This window comes from Ambystoma mexicanum, chromosome 2p (genome assembly GCF_040938575.1).
Source record: "Ambystoma mexicanum isolate Mex_15411 chromosome 2p, UKY_AmexF1_1, whole genome shotgun sequence".
In the NCBI taxonomy this organism is placed as follows: Eukaryota; Metazoa; Chordata; class Amphibia; order Caudata; family Ambystomatidae; genus Ambystoma; species Ambystoma mexicanum.
In genome coordinates this window covers 605,622,658-605,649,821 of record NC_090923.1, presented here as the reverse complement: position 1 = coordinate 605,649,821, position 27,164 = coordinate 605,622,658, and the positions used below count along the sequence as shown (strand labels likewise).

The window sequence follows — 27,164 nt, the reverse complement described above, 5'->3', positions numbered from 1 at the left end:
ACGAGATGGCTTGTGGCATCTTTCCTTCCCAGCCCTACAGGAAAGCACTCTACCAGCTACTCTTACTCTAAAAACAGGCACATACCCCCAACAAAAAATAGAAAGCAAAAGCCCTTTCAAGAAAGCCTACAGAATTACACCTACGAGCGTGCCTCGGCTTCCACTCACACAGCTCAACAGATATTTTCAGATTGGTGGTACCAGCAGAACAGCGCAATAGGACAGAGCTCTACATTTATTGCCTCATTGAAAGAGAAGCTTAAAGGTAAACATTTAAAGAAGTATAGATTTCGAAAAGATAGCTGTTTGTCTTCAACACTCCCCCATTAAAATCAGTTCCACCACCTTTAATATTGGCATACCTAGCTTTTCTCTGAAGTTGAGGTTTATAATATTCTTAAAAACATAAAGCCAACATCATGCAAGGGTGATGTCTGCCCTGCAGATATCATCAAGGAATCTTCAGATACATTAACTTCACTGATCACACAAATTGGGAATTCCTCTTTCCTAGTCTCCTTTGTGCCTTCATTCTTGAAAGAGGCATGGATTACACCTTTGTTAAAAAAAAAGATTTGTTGGATCCTGCTGTTGCAAGTGACCATCGTCCAAATACGAACGTTAATTTTTTTTGTTGCAAATCCTGGATCAAATAGCTTACATTCAACTTCAGGAATTTCTTGAAGCAAACAACCTTCTTGGTCAGCGTCAATCAGGCGTTCGTGCCAAGCATGGGTCATAGACAGCGCTTTTAGATCTTGAAGCTAAGATCTCCAGAATTATAAAAAATGGCCATACTGCCATTCTTATGGTACTGGACCTCTCGGCGGCCTTTGACTTGATTGACCATACTATCCTCGTCAGTAGGCTTGCCGAGGTTGCCAATTATTCCAGTAATGCATCGGCCTGGATTGAGTCCTCTTTCAGCAACTGTATTGCCAGGGTTTGTCAAGATGACTTTAATCCACTCCATTTCTGCTTCCTTGTGGTGTGCCATAAGGCCCTTGCCTCTCCCTGACACTACAACATCTATAACCGCCCCTTTTTCGATCTTTGGGATTGCCTTGGTGTCAATTACACCACTATGCTGCTGACACCCAGGTCATCCTCGAATTGTACAGAAGATCGTCAGGAATTCTGGGGGTATTAATCAGATTTATACTTCTATACAGTCGTGGATGGATATCAATTCCCTTGCCCTGAATGATAACAAGACAGAACCTCTGAACTTGGGCTCAGGTCCAATGCTGAAAAAACTGGAGTCTTGCTACAAACAATTTATAATTGCTGATTATGCAATCCCAGTGACGTCTTGTGTTAAGACGCTAGGTGCTTATTTAGATTCACAAAAATCCATGCAGAAGCACACCCTCCACCTGAGGTCTACCTATACTTATGTAATTAAATTGCTGAAATAAATCAACCCTTATCTGATAAAAACAGATCCTCGCTTGCCAGTGCCCTGGTAAACTCCAAACTGGACTACTGTAATAACCTGTTTGCAGGTATTTCTAACAACCCACAGAAACTCCAGACCATTCAAAATGTGGCAGTGAGGGAAATTCATAGCATTGGTAGGAGAGATCATGTCATCCCTGCTAGATTGGGACTCCATTGGCTGCCAGTCAAACAGCGAATCTCGCATAAGATTCTTACTTTGCCCCACAAGTGTAGATCTGGGAATGCACCTCAGTATCTTTGCACCCGACTGAAGGCTGCACCCAGTAAGAGATTACTCCTCTCCAATTGAGATAATAAGCTGTTTGAACCTCGCGTCAAACTTCAAAAATGTGGGGGCATGAGCTTTGATGCATGGGCTCTTTGTGTCTGGAAAAATTTGCTGAATCGTTTCGAGCCATCTCATGCTTGTTTGCTTTCAAAAAAGCTGCAAAAACACACTTGTTCAATCACAGGGATTACATCTCTAATCTGCATTTTGATTACATCCCCTGACTTTGATTCTTTTTGCTTTTTAGCATGCTTTAGATATTTACAATTTCCATGTTTGTATGTTATGTTTGTGTTCCCTGAGGCAGACGGGTATGTGGCGCGTTATAAGAATTAAATAATAATAGGTTATATTTTTGCTTGTAAACCAATACTCCCAATACAATTGAGAATAGCAATTCCCTTTTTTCTCCCTACAAATCATTTTACTCCCAACTTGAAAAATATGGAGTTTGGGCTCTTCTTGACTTGAGTACAATACCCCCAAAGGTTGCTGGTGCCATAAGCCATACAATGAAATCCTTGCAACATGAATCTGTCACAATTCAACATGACTTGCATATTCATCTGGTGCTGAGACTCTTTATGGACAGCATCAAAGATCCTTTCAATGAAAACACAAAAACACTTGATTGGAAACAATTTTTCAATACTTTGCCTCCTCAAATCTGAAATGTGTTTTTATTTCAAATAGAATTCGGGCAACCAAGTACATGACTTGGTGCTTTAGCAAAATGGCATGTGATCATAGGACATTGAGGTTGAATACAGAAGCGGAGCAGAGGGAACAGGACGGTGAGTAGTCAGATACTCTGAGCCAGATAGTGAGGGGCAACACCATTAATAGCTTTTTAGACTATGAGAAGCAACTTGGAAAGGGAGCAGCTGTTTATGGAGAGTAGGCATGAGCAGTAATCGAGTCTGTGAGCATGAAGATGGAGATATGAGCAGCTGAAGTGGTGGTAGTGATGAATTTATGTAGTCCGAGATCACTCTCAAGAGGGGGACCCCCCAGGGTTTTGATATTTGGGCAATGGAGCAAGAAGGTCAGGCAGGAAGGAGATAGGATGGGGAAAGTGGGGTGTTTTGGAAACCGGAGGAAAGAGGACTTCTATTTTTAAAGAGTTCAGCATGAGGCAGTGGAGAGCCATCCAGTGATGGATTGCAGTGAGACAGTTGGTAATCCATTCAGAGATGGCTGAAGTGAAGGAGGAAAAGGAGAGGAAATGTGTGGCTTTCACTAGTACCTCTTTGCTGACACCAAAGGACAAGATAATCCTTCCTGGGGCAGAGCTATACAGGGTGAAGAGCAGGGGACTGACCGATGGTTGACGCTGACCGGGACAGATGAGAGGTTAGAAGTTATCGAGTTCCTGGAGATTTGGAAGCAGCGTCCTTCCTGGTAGGAGGAGATTCAGGCGAGAGCAAATTTGTGAAACACAAGGTACTGGAGAGTGAGGCGAGAGTGGCGTGGTCGACTGTGTCAAGAGCAGTAGAGAGGTCAGGATCTCGGTGTGCTTCTAGATTGCAGCTTCAAATGTGTTATTTTCTTCAGCCCTTGCACAGATCTATTCCTGCTTTCACAGCATTAAAACATTCTTCTTTTGTGTTTATCCTCTGCTTCTATTCTTCATGAATCCCTAAAGCCCAGATTATGTGGCATTTCGAAGTCATTGTACCTCGCCACACTCTTGTTCCTGTCCCCTCATGAGGCATGAACCTCTTGCACCTGGGTTGACCTCCTCTAATAATGTATTCTGCTTATTGCCTGCTGATTAAGGCAGTATAATATGCTCTCTTGTCCTACTCCTCTGTAATTCTGTAACCTCCTCTATCTAGCTGCCTGACACCCCCAGTCCCCTTGGCTTGCTTTTTTCAAATCTTCCAGCATAGGAATCCTGGCGTGTGTGGGGCAGAATAGTTGTTTTCCGCGACTAGTTTTAAATGATCATGTCGAGTTTTGACAATGTGCAATTCCCTGCTATTTAACAGTATTTAGCTTGATTGCGCAGTTTGTATGCAAGACGTTGCTGCAGTTGTAAACACTCGTAGTTGTTATGACAGGCTTTTAATATATGTATGCAAATATCTAGTGCAATGAATTCATTAAATGAAATGGGGTATGTAGGATATAGGCCATGAAAGTCCTTGTCGGCTGTCATTTCTTCAGCTAGGCGACCTTAGCGTCAAAGCATTCATACTACAGCAGTGGCAGATGAGTGAGCTAGCTGTGCCCCTCAGGCTGTGCTGTTAATCAGCTTTTCTGCCACTCCTTAGATGCAAATTTAATGGGGCATGCCTTTCATTTTCAAATGTTATTTTAGGTTATTCGATTCTATGCAGTTCTTATGCGCACATGCATGGTCTCTTGGTGCTGTCAGATTGTCACTGCGGAATTAGTTTGGGATAACACATATTGCTTTTCATTTTCTCTGTATCAGGGGTCTACTTGTTGATTTTGCTGGAAAAAAGGTTGCATGTTCTATTGTGGAATTGATATAAAAAAGAATCATAGAGGTTGAGAGGCACACATACATAAATATATTTCTGGGGCTTATGATTCAGAAACAGGAAGTTTTGGTGCGGCTGCTTTGGCGCTAGATGTTTCGGCACGGCTCCTTTGTCGCAACCCCTCTGTCGACTTTGGCCGTGGCCAGCAGGGCGGAGGGACCTATTGATGCTGGCATGAAGAGCCAACGGAGCCACGCCAAAATGTCCTGCTCGTTCACGTCCACTTATCTCATGTCGAGCTTTGGTTTCATTTGGTCTCGGATTCACTCTCCTTTAGTCCTGAAATCAGCAGACTGTTCATGAAAAGAGGGACTAGCCACATCATGCAATACACAGTCTTCAGGACCTTGAACACTGTAATGTGGTTTATTGTCTAATAGTAATTTATATAGAGGTGTGTGTCTGTTCGGTGAATGGCGGTTTATAGGTATGTGTATGTAAGTGTATATGGGGCAGTAAGTGTGTGTGTGGGACAGTAAGTGTGTGTATGTAAATATGTGACTGAGAGCGAGAGAAGCGGTCTATGCATCAAGCTAGACATTTTGGTGCAGCTTATTTACCGCGAGTTGCCTGTGCAACTGTGGTCACGCCGAAGGGGCTCTGTGGCCACAGTGGTACAACAAAATGTCTCACGCCGCACAATTCACATTTTACATAGGCCATCATCCAGTAGTTGGTGCAGACTGTTAAATCTTATTTTTCTAATTCGAAAATAGCCATCGACCTGCGACACTATCCCCACTCTGTGTGCAGGAACCATGATCCTTCACGCATCGTCCTCAGATCTTTCTTCTGCCATCAGGGTTGGATGCAAAATACAGAGGCTCTGTAGTTAGTAGTGATTAGTCGAGTATGTTGGGGTACATCGAGGTCGAGGCTTATATTCATCGGCTTCAAGACGATCAGCGAGGGTGGCAGTGGTTGACATCACATCGAAAGATGCACCATGCCGAAAGGCGATCCCGTAGGAAGAGTGGGGAAGGCGATAAAGTCACACACTTAGCCACTTTAGAGAATGCCTTTTACGCCACAGACATTTACACTAATAAGCTCACTCGCATTCTTGCCACCCCATAGACAATACTCCATTAATATTTTTCCCATTGTGCGACACAAAGTTTCCTTGGAAGAACATGGACCCGATGTGCAAGAAGTGTCTTCCAAGTGACCATGACGACTCATGGTGTAAAGCTTGTGAGCTTTGTAAACTAAAAAGGTTTAAGGCGCTCAAATGAAATGCTGGGCAGCCTGTGCTATGCAGGTAGAGAAAACCTTAGAAGAAGACCCGCTGTAGTGGAAGAACTCTAGGCTAAGGAAGTGGGCTTTGACTTCAAGAGCGATGCTGAAGAGCCAAATGGGGGGAAACGCCAAATGTTTCTTCGCAGCTGGCCCCCAGCTCCATAGCGTCGATGTCATGACGAGCTGTGGAGACAACCCCTGTCATCCACAAGGCTGTTCATGATGAACACAGACCCAAGTCAAAACAGACGACACTCGACACAAACATACGCCCACAGAATCTGTTTTAACACCAAGGCCTAAAGCAACAGTAAAGCAGTCCACTTTAGTGCTGAGGGATAAGGCAATGGTTGAACGAAAAAAGAAAAAAAACAGGAACAATGCTAGAATCCATGCATAGACAACTCCAGTTCCAAGGTCATTTCGACTCCAAAAACACAAAACATCTATGACTTCTGGAAGGGGGGGTGGCATCTTTCATCTGCTATGCAGAAAAAAGGGTACTGCTTCTTCTTCACAGTCTGAAGGGAAATTAGAAGAGGGTTTAATTAAGAAAACAAGCCAAACACCTAAGAAGAGAAAGGGGAATACTTTATTGATGTCACGTCGGCTACAAAGGGAACGGTACATCCAGAAAAAGTTGAACAGTCCTTAGAGGAGAAAGAGGACATAATTGAGGAGTAAGATTATTCAGAGAATGAAGTTGTTATCGAGAACAAGGACAACATAGATGCACACCATCACCAAATATCGCAGAACCTCCAACTACTTCCTCATCAACTACTTCCTTATCAACCAAAGATCGAGTACTATACGCCGACCTCCTTAAGCGAGTGGCCACAATAATGAAGATTCAGACTCAAGAGTCTGAAGACGAGACATTCTTCAAAAACTGTTGTAGAAGACATTTTGAAAGAAAGAAAATCTATCTCCCAATCTATACCTCTGCTTAAAACTTTACTCAAGAGTTACCCCTTCTCTAGCTAACTCATTACAAACTAAGCCAATAAAACCTCACATAGAAAAGAGGTACACGCCAGCCCCTATGGTCCACTTTACATAAGGGGTTATTTAAAGATGGACTCACTGGTGGCTTCAACTACAAGGAAAGGAGGAGGGGCTCCTCCGTCAACCAGCGGATGTACCCCATGACAAGGAATGCAAGAAATGTATGCTTTTAGGAGGAAACTCGCAACGTCAGCAGCTCATACGCTAAGAATCTCAAATGCTGCAACCCATATGTCACGGTATAGCACGTGCCAGTGGGACGAAATGGAGCACCTTACAGATCAAGTAGTTGAACCACTCAAATCATCCATGATTACGGTAATAAGAGGGCAAACATTCAGTGAATGTGTAATTCTTAACTCACTTGGCACAGGTAGGCTGCTGGCTCTACTGTCAAGAAACACGATTGGCTTAGGGGGTCAGGTTTTAAGCCAGAGACTCAGACTATCTTACTGGACAAGCTGGTTGGAGAGGCCTGTTTATTGGATCTGCAGTTGATGAAGCTCTTGAGAAAGCTAAGAAAGAACATGAGACGATTAAAAAAATCAGTCCCAATCACCGATGAAAACTTCCAACAAAGGGGAATTTTTACCAGCAGGCGGTCCTTTCGGGCACAGCAATATAGTCAGCCAGTGGGAAATGCTAGTCATCCAAAGGGTTCAGCTACTTACTAAATCACATTTTATACAAGGTACAGTATTTTATACAGGCCAATTCCACCAACACAGAGGCAGGGCACACAGCAGAGGGCAATCCCTTGGGGGACGAGGGGGGCAGAGGTGGCAGCTGTATCTGCTAAACGACTCCTTAGTTGTGGTCTGCACCCATGTAACTCCAGTAGGAGAATGCACCCACACATGGGAGGGGATAACTTCAGACAAATGAGTGTTAAATACAGTCAAGGGGGGGTACTACATTGAGCAGCTATCAAGGTCGTGTGTTCACCTGCCGAGAGCAAGACCATTAACCGATGAACATCTAGGCTACTGCAAGAAGAGGTCCAGGCACTCCCCTTGAAGGGAACAATAGAGCAAGTGCGAAAGAAGCAGGTGAACACAGGAATGTATTCTATTTATTTTCTAGTTTCAAAAAAAGACTAATCCAAGAGGCCAGTCTTGGATCTAAGACCAGCAAACAGATATGTAAAATCCCAAAAATTCAGAATGACTACCCTGCAGGAGGACATAACCCTCCTAAAGAAAGGTAGCTATATGACCACATTAGGTATGGAAGATTCATACTGTCATATTGTAATGTTCTCAGATCATTGAAAATACCTCTGATTCAAAATTGAGAACAAGCATTTCAAATTCATAGTACTTTTGTTTTGTGATTGCGTCAGCACTGTGTCTATTCACGATTTGCTCACTGTTTTCGCAGTGCAAATGCGCCACAAAGCAGTTCCAGTCTACTTTTATCTAGACGAATAACAGGGGAGCGTGCAAAGTAGTGTCTCTCACACTCCGCAAACAGTACATTTACTCCGCTCTGGATTTCGCAATCCCTGCGAAAAAGTCAAGCCTTGTACCAAGTCAAAGAAAGATTTTTCTAGCATGGGGAATGGGTGGAGTTTAGACACTGTGACAAGGCAAGACCTGGGATCAGGCCTTGTCAAAGGAGGGAGCTCGCAACCCAACTCCCTTCTAAGGTGCCTGAGCGATGGCAGGCCCCTCCCAATCCTTCTTTACCTGCTTGTGTGGTGGCAAGAGGGCCGCAGCAAAGAGAGCAGCAGGAAAAGGCCTCGAAGAACTCGCAGAATGCCAGGACTGCAGGGTGCCCGTCTGCGCAATGCTGTTGGATGCATCATACTTCACAACACCAGTCTAGCAGAAGGTAAAAAAAAAAGTCTTCCGCGGTGGGTGGTCAGTAGAAAATATGGTAAAGGGACAGACTTTTAATACACTGCCAGCACAGATCACGAAACAGACGCATCTCTAACAGGCGGTGGTGCATACTGCCAACACCTTACTGCACATGGACGGTGGTCAAATGTACAAATTAAGAACCACATACATTGATTGGTGTTACTGCCAATCAAAATGGTACTGTGCACATTCCAAAGCAAGCTAAAGGGAAAAGGCATCCTCATGAACACAGACAACACAATAGTCACACATTTCAAACAAATGTGTGTTTGAACAGAACAGTTGGCACTGATGCGTTTAGAGAAGCATGTTCATCCTCACACAACTGTCTGGCAGACACCGTAAGCATTGTGCTAGTAACCGAATAAAGAGCGGGAACGTAACACCAAGACACTCAAACAGATGTTTGCAACATGGGGACAACCATGAATTGACATGTTTGCAACATGCGAAAACAAATAATGACAAAGTTTCACATCCAGGTACCCACAACCAGGGTCCTAAGGAAATTCACTATTCATGAGTTGGTCAGGGATATTTGCAGGCACTTTTCTTTATTGCACCAATGTGGGCTAGACAACCATGCTACTCACACCTAATCAATGTGTCTCTCTGCCAACCAATCCGACTGCATCCAATGCAAAATCTGCTCACGCAAAATCACAGACCAATAACACATCGAAACCCTCAGACAACCAATTTAGCAGCCTTGATCCTGAGGTCATAGGATGTGGACATTTACAGTTACCCACACAATGTAGGGGTATATTGTGAAAATAAAGACAACCTAACACCAGACGCTGTTATTTTATCAAGTGGGAAAGGTTTGTAATCTGGTGTAACCAAAAACGAATCAACCCAATAACCTGATCAGCAACATAGGTGGTTGTTGTGATGAATCTGGGATTTCATCCCTTATTCCTTGGGAGGAGCCACCCCATTTGAGACTAGAGAGGTTTGCCTACCAAGTAAAACCCTCCCTAGGGACTCGCTACAGCAGAGATATTGTCTGCATATATGGGAATACCAGAAGTGGATCGGACTGTCAGGTATGGAACTTCAAATAATGTAGCAAGTGCATTTGGGCAGTGCTGGCCTCTCAATGCCCTTGGCAGTTAAACGCACCCCTTTGGTATATGGCGGCAAGAATAACAGGACTATCCCCCTTGAATGGAGAAGGAGAAGCGATAAGCTGAGGCAAGCCTCCGATGTACCATTGGGAGACAGCACCACGCTGCAGAGCAGAGTTGCTGTAGCGTGGAGAAGGACCCGGATCGAGGTCCAGAGGGAGACCTGAGAGAAAACAGGAGAGAAGCCTGAGAGAACGAGAAATGTGGCCAACGGGGCAGAGTGCTGTGCGGAGTCAGCAAGACTGAGCGTAGCCAGGCACGTGGGGAGGCGTGATCATGCAGAGGAGTTGGTTGGTCTGGAGCCCAGGAAACAATGCTGAACTCGGCGAGCGAGAGAGAAACAAGTCCCCAGGTCGAACTACGCAAAGACAGAGAGAGAGAGCACCACAGAAGCAAGCGAAATAACACTCCCACTTGCATTCAGGAAAGGGCACCCAAAACCTGGGAGAACACCAGCAGTATTTGGTCGAATCCACCTCGCTGGAGCAGGACCTGCTACGGGCTGCTCACAGTATAGGGGGAGGGGGCACAGAGACCAAACGGTGAGAATGAACAAAGAGTCTAGATCCCTACAAGGTGCAGACAGGTACAGAGAAGGGGGATGGACATAAATAATAAGAGTGGTTATGGGAGACCTAAAATCCAGAGCCTTGGAACCAGGCAAACGGCTCAACGCTGCACACAAAAACTAAGAGAAAGATTGATTAATGGGTGATACCCATGCACCTATGAATCAAGTGAGAAACTGGGAACAAGCGAACCAAGGGAGGCATGAGGGCCCTATAAATCAAGTAAGGAATCATCCCAAGGGTAATCCAGAATCATGAAAGACTGGAATCTCGTGGGGAGAGACCCATGTAGTTGGTTAGAGGAGGGTTAAAGCAATATCCCTTCCTCTACGACCACTAAGAGAATTGGCTTTTTTTGGAACTTGAGAGCTTATGCTATATGCCTGAGAAAAACCTTTTCTTTATATGGAACTTTGCCAAGATGGGCACAAACTGATAATGTCGGTAGACCTGCCTCCTATCAAATAATTGTGGGAACAGAAACTAGGAGTTGTTCCTGGAAACATTGGAAGACAGCCGAGTAAAGAACACTGGGGGCAACCTTTAGGGCCCGTTTTCCCTTTTATGTTTCTTGAAATAAGAGCAGTTTAAAAGTTAGGATTTGAATAAGATGCCAAGTTCTTTGTGCCTGATTTCGTCGAGCACTCTGAGTTTAGTTTGTTTTGTAGGGAACTTGCCTATTAGCAGGAGGGTCAGTAAGGCATTTTCTTTGATTTAAATAAAGTTCCTATATTATATGTCTTTTGGTCCGAGTCTTTCTTGTGGCACGCCACATATTACCTGCCTACTGTAATTGCAGCTGTTAAACTCAGGTCTTGTATATAACTGAGGAACATCTAGGAGCATTATCAGCCTACACTATAACAAAAGATATATTGGTGGAAAGTACCAGTTGTCAAAGATTTCATGGAATCTGTCACCGAGTGGCTCCTCCTGCACCAGGGTGGGATATAAACACAGTACTCTCAAGACAAATGGCCCCCCCTTCGAACCTATACAAAATCTTTATTAAGCGGTTTCATGTTATATGACTTCTCTTATTGCAATCTCATCAATGAGAGTTAGTGAGCTGCATGCCCTGTCGGGGGCTGAACTCTTTTTAACAATCCATGAGCATAAAGTGATGCTAAGAACAGACCATAGATTTTCTCCTAAATTTATAACGAAGCTTGATGTTAACTAGTACATGGAGTTGCCAGCAAAATCCACAAAGCAAGGGAGAAAGGGCATTACAAACACTTGATGTTCGTTGGGCCATCATGTACTACCTAGACCCTACTAAGCAGCTTAGAAAAACAGATCAATATTTATAACAACGGCAGCGGGAAGAGAAGGAGACCCAGTAACTAAAGCAACCATTGCATTTAAGTGCTTACAAATGTTCTCTACTATAGCAAACAAAATGCTCATGTTTACCCCTAAAGCACATTCTACTCGGGGTACTGGAGCAGCCTTAGCTTTCACTGCTAATTTCCCATTAGAATCCATTCTAAGCAGCAACATGGGGTTCCATACACACTTTCACACAACACTATTATGTTGACACACAGACAAAAGCAGATTCTCCAATGGTCAGACATTTTTAAAAACTTGGTTGCATTTACTCCTTCAACTCTCCGACAGCCATCAAAGAATACTGCTTGCTAATCTATTCAAATCCTGTACATCTAAGCAGAGTCACAAGCCCCATAAGAAAAATATCACTTAACAGTAATTGGGCCTCATTATGACCCTGCCGGTCTGGAAAGAACGGTGGTGGTAAATCCCCCACCACCGTTCTTTCCGGACCGGCTGATTAAGAGTCCTGCAGGCGGGAGGTGTCGCTCCCGCCAGGTTTGACCTGGCGGGTTTAACACCACCCGCCTGCAGGCAGACATGGAAACACTTCCCCATTTCCATGGAGTCCTGTGCGACTCCATGGGAATGGGGATTAACAGAATTCCGCCTCCGGAATTACCGGGTCACCGGGGTTATAATGCCTCACTGATTCCGGCAATCACCAGAACCGCCGGACTCTTAATGAGGCCCATGTCTTTCTGTGGCTTAGAATGACATTATACCCAATGATTCTCCCCACGCGGGAGCAAAAGAGCATATACACTGTCACTTCCAATGATTGTCTGGCATGGCATGTCAGAAAACATGCACTCTGAGGGCGTCAATGCGTGAAAGATCATGGGAACCCACAGATGTAGAGTAGGGACAGTGTTGCAGGTATGCCCCTGTCGACATCCATTTTCAAATTCGAAAAAACAAGATGATGTAATACCCTGCACCAACAACTAGATGCCGGCCTATGCAAAGTATGTGATTCTGAGCAGATGCAAGCCACACAAAGACTGTTACTGGTAAGTAATATTTGCCTCACCATTTTCCTTTCATCATTAGGATTTGGGAGAGGATGCCCGTATCCCCACTTCTGCTTCCTTTTTTCTTTTTTCATGACTTTTTCTTTTTCGTAATACTTTTATCAGTTCAGTTTATTTGTTTGTGCATCTCACGCTATTCTTTAAACCTGCCCTTCCCTTATCCTATTTGGTCACATACAAAGCTGCATTGTGTTATTCCAGCTCAAATCCATGATTGTTTACTCAAGAAATGTAGACCAGTGTTGCTGCAGCAGTATTATTGAATTTCAGTGTGCTCTGACAATATCACTGTAAACTTTTCATGCTCCAGATGTAATTATTTGACTGTATGGCCCAAAGTCTGATGCAATTAAAGTTATCCACTTTCTTGTACCCTTTCTTCCTAGAATCGCATGCATGAAAGCATGAAACTGTTCGACAGCATCTGCAACAATAAGTGGTTCACGGACACGTCCATCATCCTCTTCCTCAACAAGAAAGATCTCTTCGAGGAGAAGATCACTCACAGCCCCCTCGCCATCTGTTTCCCAGAGTACACAGGTAGAAAGCTCTTCCACCGCTCTGGCGCGTACCCAAGCAAAGGTGCTAGTGTAGCAGATATCCACAATGACTGGTTTAAACAAAGATGTTGCTTCGAGTGACTCATCCTATTGATGGTATTGCATACTGATATGAGATCATGTGTAGATGAAGTCCTTCGTAATGTTAAAATATTTGTATTTAGCAGCCATTTGTCTTCTGGTATAATAGGGCACCCTATCATCCTAATAAGTTAATAGACCCAATACATGTTTTTTTAAAGGCTATCTGTTACATAAACATGTGCAAATTCTGTCCCAAGCCTCCTTTATTCCTCCACACACCTTTTGTACTTCAATAAGCATGTGTTCCTGTCTTTGAGGTCAGAGGGCCTATAGTAAAAGAAACATTATTGCCAAACCTTACTACTAGATACAAAAAGTGTGTGGGAAAATGTTCACAAGATGGAAAGAAGTGTTCACAAATAATACGTCCGGATAGGATACCCGGGGTCTTCCTTCCCTACGTTTTGGGCACGGGACACAGCGGGACTCCGGAGCATAGCACAAGCTCGAGCTTTCCCAGCACGAGCCGACAGTTCCACTCATCAGGATCATTGATGGTCAAGTCTCTTTTCTCTTAAGTCTCTTTCCCTCGAGAACCTGATGTATTAAAAAAAAATGAACAAATCAAAGTTCCTTTTTTAAATGGACGTTGGGACTGACTTTTCCTCCTGGATCCCCCTCTTCTGGGCTTAGATCCACAAACAGTTGCTAGCGATATCAGGACCTTCGGTGGTTAACTCTCTGGCTTCTGAGGGCCTGATAGACTTAAAATAACAAGCAAAAGTTCCTTCTCAGATTGACGATGGGTGATGGCTTTTCACCCCTGGGAACCCCTTTTCCGGGTTCAGACCCCTCTTCTTTGTCAGCATCCCTCCATCGGGGTCACTATGGCTTTCCTTGCATTCACAAATCTTAATGACTTTTTTAACAGTTTACCGTGGACATCCCTCTCTCGGGTTCACTTTTCAGGACTTTAGACTTCACCCCTTTCCATCGGCATCCCTCCATCGGGTTCACTCTTGCTAACTTTATTAAACACTCAATTTCTTCTACTTTCTTACGAGTCAGGATTCACTTCCCCTAGCTTTTCAACTTCTGGCAGCCAATGACGTTCGACTATACAGAGGATTTTTCTAGACCCTTGTGTGACCACTTTGACCTTCCGTGCCTTCTGTTATCTATAGTTCAACAAACACAGGATTAACCAGAGTCTCTCGAGTGAGCACCGACATGGTGCTGGACACCTCTGCAGCTGGCATTCCCTCAATGTTCATAGTTCTGCGTATTTTTCTTAATTTTCCATTTTGCGACTTTCATTCAACACAGTTCGGTTTCTTATCAGTTCTCCCATCGACTCACCGACTGTGATGAACAGGTTGGCTTTACTTGTATCTGGAGTCAAGGGTGGTACCACGGTAGCAGGTGTTTCCCTATGTCCTGCTTATCAGCGTGGGCATTCTTTGGGTACCCTTGAAATCTGCTGAAACACACTCTGGCTATTGTTAGTGGTTTTAAGATTCCTTCTGCAGAGGCATCGCAAGTACGGGTCGGAAAGGGCAAGATCGCTTCTCTCCTTGTCGCTCCTTCAGTTCTCGCTGTTTTCCTCCTTTTGAACTGCTGTGCTTGAATAGCTCTCTTGTCGTGCGGTTTGCCTTTCTCGTCCTGTGCTCTCGTGCTCCACCTTTTATCCCGATGAGAAAGGTAAAGGGCTGTCACGTGTATGTGATTCTGGTAATTTGCCTGACCTTGCCTGACCCTTGTATTGGGACATGTCAGGTAAATGGCTCTGGTGTTAGTCTGTTGTCTTTCGTGGTGTGCGAAAGTGTTCTTGTGAAGAAAGGGGGGGAAGGCAGTGTTTCAGAAAATCCTATGTGGTAGGATGGGGAAAAGGTGTTGTAATAAAGGGGATACCGCATCTCACCGGTCGGTGTCCCACTTCCACTCCCAGAGGACCCCTCATCCAGGTGATCCTCCTTCACTGGTCCACCCCCAGGATCCAATAGCAAAGGCTGTCTCCTGGCCACCTGAATGACAGATCCCTGGAGACTAGTTAGGGAGACACCCTCAGGTTTCTTACAGAACGGGAATACTGGGAGGCTGCGTGGCATCGCTATAAAGCACGAGAAACTCATCCCAGTGCAACTGACGAGATACTAAAGATAAAGCCATTAAAGTAGAACTGTGTAATGTAATCACCTGTTCCTATTATACCGCCCTTGGCTGGTGGCCGATAGGTCATTTTGCCACTTGGCGAGAGAAGCATAGGTTGTCAGATTGAAGGTGGAGGGAGAGGGTTGTGTTTGTTCTGGGAAGTTGTGTGTTCTGTGGCGGTTCGGGAGGAGGAGCAGGAGGTGAACACTTGAAGGACATTATGAGTATAATTTATTCAAATTATAAGGCCTCGCTTCCCCTATTGCTAAAGGGGTTTCCCTGCCTATATAAATAACGCAAAATGACCCAGCTGCCACCAGCTAAGAGCAGTATAACAGGAACAGATTCACTCTGTGCCTTTTAATCTCTGATGAGCGTACTACAGCCATTCACAAACCTTAATATTGCCTCTGTAAGACTTGTCTTACAGGGAGCCATTAAGTCTCTCCTCCAGCTTCTGATGGGATCAGCAAAACTTCCATGGCTCCTGCCCGGCGTAATTCCTCTAATTTTGTACACGCCTGAAGGTGAGCACACCCTTCCTCCATCGGTGCCTTCTGTTAAACATGCTCATCCTTCCTGATACTGCCTCAAGCCTTGCATTAAAGCAGCTGCTGCCACATACAGTGCCTTGTTGGTAGGCATCCAGAGAAGGAACTTAGAGAGGCATAGTCATACCTTCCTGTTGAACAGGGGGCAAACAACTTCTCTAATCCTTATCCCATGTGGGTGGGAGCTTTTCCTTCTCTGTGTTTCCACTTGTTTTCGTGAAAGGGAGGGTAAGATGGCAATTATGTTTTGTATTAAGTTGTTAATTTAATAAACTATGCGTGAAAGTAACCTTGTGCTGTATGAAGAGATGTGATTACTTGCTCAAGGTCACTGTGGCTGCGGTTTGGATTGCAGTTAGGCTGTCAAATAGGAATGTATATATAGGAGTGAGGGAAAGAATGAGGTGGGCTGGATTCTATGAATGTGCAATGTTGTGGAGGGACGATTAGAGGAATTCTGGAGTTTTAAGGGTGGGAAATGTATTTGACAAACAATTTTAAGATTCCCAAGGCCTCTGTTAACGGGCATTCTTTCTCTTCTCTCCCTTTTGCACTCACAGGGGCGAACAAATATGACGAGGCTGCTGGTTATATCCAGACTAAGTTTGAGGACCTTAACAAGAGGAAGGAAACAAAAGACATCTACACGCACTTCACCTGTGCCACGGACACCAAGAATATCCAGTTCGTATTTGATGCTGTCACTGATGTTATCATCAAGAATAACCTGAAGGATTGTGGCCTTTTCTAAGAAGGAAACTGCTGAACGTTCTGGGAAGGTAAGGCGTCACTGCTGCACCGAAGCGCCTCTCCAAGATGGCAGCCCAGGCAACACCACTAACCATCCCCTTTCCCTTACATAACAAGGGTAATGTGCTCACTGACTTGATTTCCCGCTCCCCACTGGGACCCAGAAGGGTAACCCAGCACTGCTAGTCTCAATAGCCCAATCCTTTCATTGCCATGGAAAGAGATGATGTCACCATTATCAAAAAATGTGTACGCGCCAGCCCAATGCAGAAAGGTACAGTGCAATGCGTAACAGTTAGTTACACTTTCTCTTTACTGATTAACTGCTCCTGTTCAAAACACACAGCAGCATCCACCCTCCACCGCGGAGTTTGTTCAGCTCTCTTATGGAGTCGTGTTTTGAATATAACTAACATTCCCTACCGTTATGTAAAAGCTTAACTTCCTTTAACAGCATGCCTGGGGGAATGTATGAGGTAGAGCATGCGTAAACTGGTATCCAGTGATATTTTTGAATAGAAAAATTACCGAAAACCGTTTTCAATTAATCCAAAATACAGAGAAAACACTGAATACTGAAGTGGAAAGAGGCACTATGACTGCACCACTGCCCCAGCACGCTTCACGTCAGCTTGGGGGCAGATCCAGTTTTCTGATGTGATCCCACTATTGTATTGCCACCTGTGCTGACAGTGTCAAATATCCCAGCAGCTGACGTTTCTCTCCCTGAAGTCCCCACATATGCCTTCCCTCAAAGTAAGAACAGATATAATCACATTAAAACCAGAGCAGCAGTGCATGCAGCACAATTTACCTCGGAAGGAACCAAGAAGATTGCAATACAGGATCCTAGAGTGAAGGGGTCAGTGGGCAGGTGAAGTATGAGAAAGAGGGCAAGCGAGAAGGAGACGATACAGTGGGAGACGGGCCAAATTATTTGAAAGGGATTCAAATTTTAAGGCCCCTATGGTTTTGTTTGCAGCCCTTTTAGAACCCCCACCCCCAAAACGTTTTCACGACGGTGCACAAGGTTGTCTCCACCATTTACTTGATCTCCTTCACCTCATGTAAACACAGCAAAGTTATTTGCCACCATGTTACTTGATCCTTTGCCCCCCACCCTACATATAGATAATCTGGGTATGGTAGCTTTTCTTCAAATCCTGCTCCCCTCCTACACATAGAAAAGAGAGCACAGTCTTCAAAGCCATATTGCTCTCTATAACATAGGTCCCCTGCCGCTATCCTCACGCTCACCCCGTACTGAACACAGAAAGAGCAACAGTGTCTGTGATCTTGGAATTCCTCCCAAACACAGAATGTTACTCTACCAGCACTTTATTTCATGTCTTATCTCGCAATTCCCAAATGTAGATCTCATCCCCTATACTCAGTTTCCACTCTCCTTCCAAGACCCTCCAGAAATTCCAATATTAGGAAACGTTTTTTTCCTCCCTTTTGAGTCTCATAACACTCTGTCCTCTCGCATATGAGGATAAGACCCTCCCTCACACGCCCATTGACAGAAAGGTATGGGAGGACTACTAATTCCCTGCCAGGTCCTGCAATGTAAGGCCTTCCTTTTGTAGTGTAAATTTAAGATTCAGATGGAGGCATGGGGTCTGTGAGCTCCCAAAGGAATCCCCTAAATCTTGAATCGCCCTGCGCAAATGTCTCAATAAGCAGCAAATACAGCATGAATTAGTGGTCTGTAGGCCCCTTGGAAAGCCTTCCGGACACAAAGGAAGAAGCCAGGTAGCTTCTGTTATGGGAGAATGGGGAGTCCTCCTGAGCGTTGTAATAGCAAAATGGAAGGAGAGACTGATGGTGTAGAGAGCAGGCAAGATTTTAGTTCCATTCCCTTACTAAGAGCCTGTGATTAGGAGTCCTCCTGGTCCTGTTTCATGAGGACGTAGTCACTAAAATGTGTGATCTTGTGGTCTTGCTGATGTAAGGAAGAGAAAGGGCTTGATGTGGTCGCTGGATTGGTGACTTGAAAGGTATGAGATGAAAAAACTAAGCTGCTGGGATCAGGTGGCTGGACGGAAAATTCAGGCAGAAGCCTGTGACGAGAAGGGTGCTGCTCTGTCAGGGTCCCAAAAGCCAGAGAATGGCTTTGTGTTCTGACAGTGAATATACGAGATGGTAGAAGGCAGGAGAGTTGGAAAGGGTCATTACTGTATGAAAATGGGTTGGCAGGCAGAGCAGCAAAAGACAACCATTCGTCCTGTGATTCTTGCATGGAAAGCACCATTGGGGCCTCAGAATCTGGACCTTTTGAATTTTATGAGGTGCAGCATCGGAGAAATGTGTTCCGATACGAAGCATCCATGACAGGAGGACCGAGAGCGGCAGAAAGTTAGGATCTGAATGCAGTGATTCATTGACATAAGGCAAACAAGATCCTGGAATGACAAAGCTCAGAAACCAGCCTAATCTTCAGCATTAAACCAACTAAGGAGCAGGGGAGTATCTCCTTCAAGGGAAGGGATCCCAGAAGAGTAGCGTCTGAACGGCACTCAGGCAAGAGGGGTGTGTCCTTAAAAGATGGTCCTCCCATGAGTCTTTCTGCTTTGATTATTCCTTTCTCTGTCCTTCTCTCTCTGGGGAAGTTGCCAGAGCACTCGCCAGGTGTGACGAAATAACTACCACTCTGCAGGAGTACAGGGATGAGTAGTGGCTATACTGCCCACTCAGCCCCACACTACTACTAAACCTGCAATGATCCCTATCATAAAGGTGAAACGGGCACAGCCCCAAGAGTATACCTCTTTCATTTTGTGGCACAGGTTGTAGGCAGGCCGTATCTTGAGTAGAGGGTGTGAGCTGATGGATTGAGGTTGGAAGCCTGTGGATGAAATGTTGGAGGGAGAAAATACCTTTGTCATTTTTCCCCCGCCCCCACCCAAACCCGCAACCCCCTACTTACCTTGCGTCGGCACACTTCTCTGTGTGCTGCCAACTCGCTGTGTCCCTGCTACGCCTGTTCCCTTTCACTTCCATAATCGGCAGGGGCCTTTTCATACATTTTATTTACTTTACTTTTTTCGGGATCGGCTGCGGGGGACACCGCTGCAACCCCCACTCACAGTATAGTGAACAAAGGTACAGGGGACACCCCCGCAGCCCTAACCACCGAATGGGTGATTTGGTCAAACTTTTCTTCAGCTGTTCGGTATTTTCGAATGGTTGAAATTCGGCCAAATATTCAGTCTTTTATTTTCAGATGATTTTGGATGATTCCTGAACTGATGACAGTAGCAATGCACATCAAAGACAAATGGCTAAAAAAAAAAAAAAGAATGTCAGATCAACGTTCTATAAGAAATATAGACTTTCAATCAAACACTAAAATGTAATCAACTAATTATTAATATTAGCAAAAACCCACCCCTGTAAAGGAAACACAGAAAATGCAGATGGGCGTAGAATGGCGCTCTGTGCCAATTAAATGCCTGAACAACCATGCTCATCTACCCAATGTGGATGTTCAATATTGTCTTTGCAAAAAAAGGTAGAAAAGAGGGGCTTAAATGTCACTATGTTCCACAAATTGGACAAGAGGTGACAGGACTACTTCACAGTTCCTTAATTCTTGTACTTGGGTGCTCAACAGCATTGAGCCAGGCTTTTCAGCACTGAACCGAGAGTTTGGGCGCTTTTAGTGCCAGGCTGCATTCAAGTTCTGGAGCGTCTGAAACAGATGCCAACAATGTGTGGCAGCAGTGTCAGCTTCTGGGTCAAAGATGCTGGGAATGGCAGGTGATGTTGGGTCAGCAGCGCTGGAATATACTTTGACCTTAGGGTCAGAGAAGCAGATACTTGTCTTCGGCTTTCAGTAATTTCTGCTGGCTTAACACACAGTGTTGGGGCCACTGCAGCGTGTTGGCTGGGACCCCAAAAAACTGGTGACCAGTTGGCAGTTTAGAATTTGGTATGCTAGAATGCTTGGCACGTCTAGGAGATGCTAAGCTTCGGCATAGCCCAAACTGAGATGCGGAGGCGGTTGGGCATTGAGGCCAACGATCACTTAGACGGTTCCCGCGCAGCAGCTTGGACAGTGTCAAAGGTTTCCAAACCAGTGTTAAGGTTGTTCGGACATTCAGGGGTAGGAGTCAGGGTCTCCAGGACAAATGAAGTCCTTCCGTTGCACTCCCATTCCAGGGAGCTTGGCTAGCACCTACAGGGGATCCTTCACCTCCAGTGAGCATGGACTTGGTTCCAGAGCAGCCAGCAAAGCAGCCTTGCACCAGCAGCAGTCACTCCCACTGATACCTGGGGATGTTTAGAGGACAGAGCTCTCCTCTCCTTTGGATGCATTCTGTCTTCACCTCTATGTCAGAGGACTTTGGAATGGACTGCATACCCAACAGAGGTTTACAGTATACCATTCTTCTCTTGATGGTCCAAAGATGAATCTAAGATTGAGGGCGTACCCTTCTTTAAAATGGCAAAATGCCACAGGGAGTCATCTAAAGCAAGCCTATTGTAAGATGACTTATCCTTGTTGTAACATGTTGCCTTTACCTTATGACATCACACTCAGAGTACCTTGCTTGCAGGTGATGGAGGGGCCAGGAAAAGGAAGAGAACCTTAAAACAAAGCGAGATGGTGGGAAACCTCTCCAGGCCTACCCTCCCTCTCCCGCCTATCTACCTACACAGTTTTGCATGCCTGCTGGCTTCAAAAAGACTCCAGTGATCAGCACTCTGTTGTGAGGCTGGCATTGTTATGTCAGTATTGATTCTGAAGCACTTTTCCCTTGAGACTTCCTATGGGAAGTTTTAATTCCCTGGGGGAGGGGGAGGCAGGTGTTATGCTTCCGGGTGGAGAATCAAAGAGCTGCAACCTGGCTATTGTTCCACAGAGTAGCTGTGGGGAGACAGCTAGACACCAATATACATTAGTCTGTTATAGTTAGGGCCTTCTCACAGAGATGACACTGTTGTAATACGAAATTGCTTTTGCTTTATTATTGTGATTCTAGCAGTCACCATGTCAAACCAGACATGGCTTTTATGCACCGATTTACGTGCCACCAGACTGACTAGATTCCACTATCATTTGAATTTAGATCACAGGTGCAGTCAGTTAAAATACTATATCTGCCACATTGTGCGGCCCAGCAGCTGTCTGGGATGCACAGTTGACCTTTGAACCTGCTCTGTGCCACTGCAGAGCTGGCGCTGTAGATGTTAGTAGACTGCACTATAATTGTGGCAATGAGCATTTTTTAAAGAGGGTGCATATTAGTAGGTCTCCCTTTCAGAAACCGAATTACTTGCACCAATTAATAAAAATAAAACAAGCTACCCTTTTTCCCACCCTCGTAGATGGCAATCCATCATACCAGTCACACTCCAATCCGGCTTTGAGCACATGGACCTACCGTATGTGAGTTTCTGACACATTTCTCTGTGGCAACTGTGAGAAGCCAGTTTCAGTATACAACATATTTCTTGAAGATCTGGTCTTGGCCAGACGACTGAGGTTGCTGAGTTATGCTACGGTCCCGGCAGATCTGTGGAGAGTGGTGATGCAGGTAGGAGGCAACTGTCTGGCCTCTCTCAATCTGATGGCCTGGCTCCTGTATTAAAATTCATGGCTCTGTCCCTTCCGCAAGATTGCCAGGTGATCCTGGCCACGGCTAGAACCCCATCCACCTTGAAATGCTACAAGAGCAAGTGGAAACATTTTCAAGTATGGTGCAAAAGCCTGCGACTGCGACCTCAGACAATCCGACCGGAGGATCTGTCGATATATCTGTTGTCTCTGGCTCAGTCTGGTTTAACGCATTCTTCCATTAAGGTGCACGTAGCTGCGATCTTCAGGTACAACCACACTGCAGGTGCCATCCCTGTGGTCTAACCAGCTGGTGAAAGAGTTTTTGCATGGGTTGTTCCGGTCTTTTCCATGTGTCCGTCGCCCAGCGCCAGCATGGGAGCTCAATGTGCTACTCGCAAGACTCCTGAAGCCACCGTTTGAGCCCATGCACCAAGCATCTATTAAAAATCTTTTCTGGAAAACAGCATTCCGGTTACCATAACTTCGGCCAGGCGAGTGGTTGAAATCCAGGCGTTTTTAGTACAACCACCCTGTTTGACATTTCACAAGGACAAAGCTGTTCTACCTACTAACCCAACATTTGTGCTGAAGGTGCCATATGCTTTCCATTTAAATCAGTAGGTGGTTTTGCCTGTTTACTTTGACACACCAACGTCTCCAGTGGAGCCAACACTGCACACGCTGGATGTGGTGGGCACCCTAAAGTACTATGTGGCGCGTACTAAGTCTTTCTGTACAACGGATCAACTGTTTGTTTCAATTGGACCTTCTGGGCCTTGGTAGGCTCTCTCAAAGTCCTCTATTGCAAGATGGATTCCTGCCTGCATCTCATTCTGTCATCAGCAAGCCAATAGACTGTTCCACCGCAGGCCCTGAGCTCACTCTAGCAGAGCAGTGGCTGCAACCACTGCTTTACTTTCTGGAATTCCGCCGCCTGATATCTGCCATGCAGCCACCTGGAGATTGGTGCATACGTTCACCAGGTTGTACTGTGTCTACAGACATTCTGCAGAAGAGTCTAGAGTCCGCCAGTCGGTTCTGCTGGGCCTTTTTGGCATGAGGTGGGTAATTCTCCAGTGGTAATTTATGCTGGGAGCTTGCCTCCGCCCATGGCTATTGTTATATACTGCTTTCTAATCTAGTCAAAGCAATGTAACAGTTTATTGAGGAATAATGACAACTCACCGATGAGGTTTAATTTAGGAGACTTTATTTCCCTTGTTTTAATCCTCTGATTATGCGCCACAGGATAAGAGTGAGTACTTACTTTTCATTAGAATTCTCTAGTGTGAACTGGTCCTTCATCAGTCTTGCCGTATTGTTCCCCTACTTATATAAATTGGGGTAGACATAAAGATCTCTGGAGCACTGTATGTAAGTCCAGATTGATGTTTAGGTTTCTCCATATGTAGCTGTGACTCCCCCGCCCCCTGTTAACATACGTTCTCCTTTGATGATTTATTTTCTGTCAGTCTCCATATAAATAAACCCCTGCCAGCACACAGGAAAGTTCAATGTATTCATTCCGTCCCTCGAAGTTCTTACCCGCAAGGATTGCCTCGCAGCAGTTTCTCTCCCTCTTAATTTTATTTATAAATAACACTGCCTCCTCACTCTGCCCCGGCTCTGTGCGTGAGCGTGTTACTGTCAAATTCCCTTTCACCGGAATTCGTTCATTTTATATTTTGTTCACATCGTTACATCTATTGTATCCCAACCGTGTCCATTACGGTTCCTTCACTTCAAAGAAAGTACATTCGTGGAACGCTCTGGATATCTTGCCTTCGACCGTCATAGCGTTCTCACTCGCGTCCTTCAATTGTGTCAGTTTCACTCGCTCGGAGACGTAGTTCATTGTTCGCCCCTCTCAGGCAGCTGACAGCATTTCTCCTCACAGCTGTTCGCTTCCTCACAGGCTCCAGGTTCTGAACACGAGCCTCCACAGTCATGATCCCGGTCTCCAATGACAACTGTTTACCAACCAAACTCTCATCAGCTTTTCAAGCAGCGTCGCTGCCCAATGTGGTAGCTCCTTTTCTGTCAGCCTAACGTGGCTGAATTAAACTGAACGGTCTTCTCATAAAAATCACTTTGGGCAGTCTGGGCTTCAATATGCCCATTCATAAGTGCCTTCTCCTGCCTCACACACTGTCTGCAACTATCACAACACGCATTAGAGGAAAGCACCCTCACCTCTTGCAGATCACTTGTCATTCCTTCTGTCATTTGTCTATCAATCCCCAGGGACCCTTCTCCTGCATTTTCCACGCACCCTTTCCTTGCCGTGATGTCCTGTGATGCTGGATTTCTCCACCTGGCTCACCTTCTCTGGATTAACCCCTTCACACAGCCTGTAAATCTATTGAAGATCCAATGATGGAAACGTAGTAAGTTACTTACCTGTAACTCCTGTTCTCCAGCATTGGTATCTTTCATAGATTCATATGCGTCTCACCCTCCTACCCCGCATTGATCGTCTTTTAGCTCTTACTGCCACTCACGTGCGCTGCCAAATTTGAAGATGTCCAACAGGGAGGTGTTCCTATTGGCTGTGGGCAGTATGACCTGAAATGACTTTGATAGAGCACAACAGTGACTAAAAGTTGTCACTTTAAGTTTAAACTGCTCTATGCTACCGAGGATTCCCAGCCTGACGACTGGAAATATTCATAGCATGTGATTTATGAAAGATACCAATTCTGGAGAAACAGAATTACAGGTAAGTAACTTATTCCTTACCGAGCGGCGTTGACAATGGCCATGCCTAGAATCCTAGAAGTTCCTAGAACCTGTACCCTAGACGTTCAGGATGAATGCACAGGTGAAGCAAGGGATGCATGGTACTCTATTGGCTCTTCCGGTGCCACACGTTGATCATAGAAACGTGGGTCGACAGTTTGTGTGGATTGACTATGACAAATGGCTTAAGAGAAAATTCTCTGTTGGAATATCATTGGGAATAATAGGTTAGTTAAGAGGAGTCGCATACGTTTCTACATACTGAGAAGGAGAGCTGTAATAGCATTCTACACACAACACAGGTGGTGTGTGGGATGTTGCAAGCTGTAGGTCAGATGGGGTGATTGGGTTTTATTGTTCTCGTGTTTCCCCCCTTTCTCTGCTATGAGTGTAGCCATATGAATGCAGTTGCTGCAGGACCATAGTGAATAGATCATCTGTACAATGATCAGTGCAGTAGACCTGTGAAGGCTGTGTAGGGGAAACATACATTGCTACTCTGCACATACAACCTAAATAAGGATGTGGCAGAATATTTCTTAAAACTGTCGGGGAGCGTTTAGATAATCTGCTGATTTGGATCGGTGACATGAATCTTTTGTAAGACGGTAGGCTAGTTAAACTGATGATGGGTCATTGGGAGTTTTATCAAGAAATCTTATTGAAATTATCGGGGTGCATAGTGCGCTTTATATGTGGTCCTCAATACTTGGGGGATCCTCCTGCTGTGTTGTACATACCACACACCAAGGAAGATTATGCCCGAGGTCTCCAACTCCAGTCCTCGAAAGCCCAATGCACACTGGGTTTTCAGGATATTCTTGACTATGTAAATAAGTGACATTGCTTAAAAATGTTGTTGTAGTTAGATTTGTTGCACATAGGCTTTTTGATTTGTTTTCCACGCAGGCCACTTTAGACGAAAACCTGTATGCCTGGTCCGGCATCGATGTGATGTCAAAAACACATAGATTTGCCTGCTCTCTCTACTACACTCTTATCATGCGAAGGACACCCCAGCAAAGCCCTGTCCCTCGCTGCCCTCCTTCCTCCCACCCAGCCCCAGTCTCACTCCCACAGCCACATCTTCTCCCTCCCACTACCTTCGCCCCCCCCCACTCTGCTCTGAAAGTGGGCAGTTTGATACTATTACTTCCTTGTTTTATTGAAGTACTTACTTTTCTCTGGGTGGCGTTCCATAGCCAGGTCCTACTTCTAGATCATGCTACCTATATTTTATCTCATCAAACCTTTATGTTGATCCCTGGGAAAGTCAGAACGTGTAAATCTAAATGATGTACTCCTTTATATTACGGTAATTTAAATATATTGTTTGTAAAGTTGAAAATGCTGAGACATGCATTGGAAATTAACTGGAGGTTCATAATCTCCCCTTTTGAAGAGCTCCGAATCCAAAAAATAGATCTGTTGATACAGGCCAGAGAAGTCTCATGGACCTAGGCTTTACCTGAGCTGCCTTCCTCTGGCATTTGTGTACTCTTTTCTGCCAATGCCGCTGATTCACAGAAAGCTCTCCGCGTAACCTTGACCCTCAATGCACCAACATGGGCATATCCCACATATATTGCACACCACTATCGGATATTGGAGTGTCCATGCACGAAACTATCAAATAAGTTCAGATCTATAACTAGAGAGGAGGCCCCCATCTGACAAATTCATCAACTTGCAATAATTCCTACGTGCATGGACCATATTGAGGCAGACCGGGCACTCTACAATGGCATGTTGTGCCAGGATCGTTATTAGTCAATTGTTTACGTGAGGATTTTTATTGAGCGCAGGTAGGGAAGTCCTATATAGAATAGTAGGGTGTCTTTGTTCAGTTGATATAGCATTTAGGTATCCCAGCACAACTGTTTACAATGAGGGATTCTGCCTTAAAGAGGGTTAGTTGTAAAACTAGTGTGCATAAGCATTTAAGCCATTTAATTTCTAAATTTACTAAATTAAATTACAATTTTTAAGCAATGTCACTTATTTACATAGTCAAGAATATCCTGAAAACCCAGTGTGCATTGGGCTTTCGAGGACTGGAGTTGGAGACCTCGGCCATAATCTTCCTTAGTGTGTGGTATGTACAACACAGCAGGAGGATCCCCCAAGTATTGAGGACCACATCTAAAGTGCACTATGCACCCCGATAATTTCAATAAGATTTCCAGATAACCTTGATGACCCTTCAATGAAACCCTTCAATGAAGAAGGGCCTGATGGGTTTTCATTGGATTGCACCCTACCTTGACATTCGGCAAGATATTAGGGCCACAATAGGGTCACAGGGATATGGCAGGGACAGAAGAGTAGTAGAGGGCGGGGAGAAGGAAGAGGAAGCAGTGGAATGTGTAAGGACGGGGAATAGGAAGTAGGGACATGGGAGAGG

General features: G+C 45.0%; 1 protein-coding gene across 1 annotated transcript in view; it reads left to right on the top strand.

Moving 5' to 3' along the window:
- Positions 1 to 27,164, top strand: part of GNAI2 (G protein subunit alpha i2) — a 711,653-nt gene that overhangs the window by 664,397 nt on the left and 20,092 nt on the right. The window contains exons 7-8 of the mRNA XM_069644134.1: positions 12,806 to 12,959; positions 16,266 to 16,484. Coding sequence (XP_069500235.1) covers positions 12,806 to 12,959; positions 16,266 to 16,456 — 345 coding nt within the window. The 3' untranslated portion in view covers positions 16,457 to 16,484. The remainder of the gene's footprint in view (positions 1 to 12,805; positions 12,960 to 16,265; positions 16,485 to 27,164) is intronic.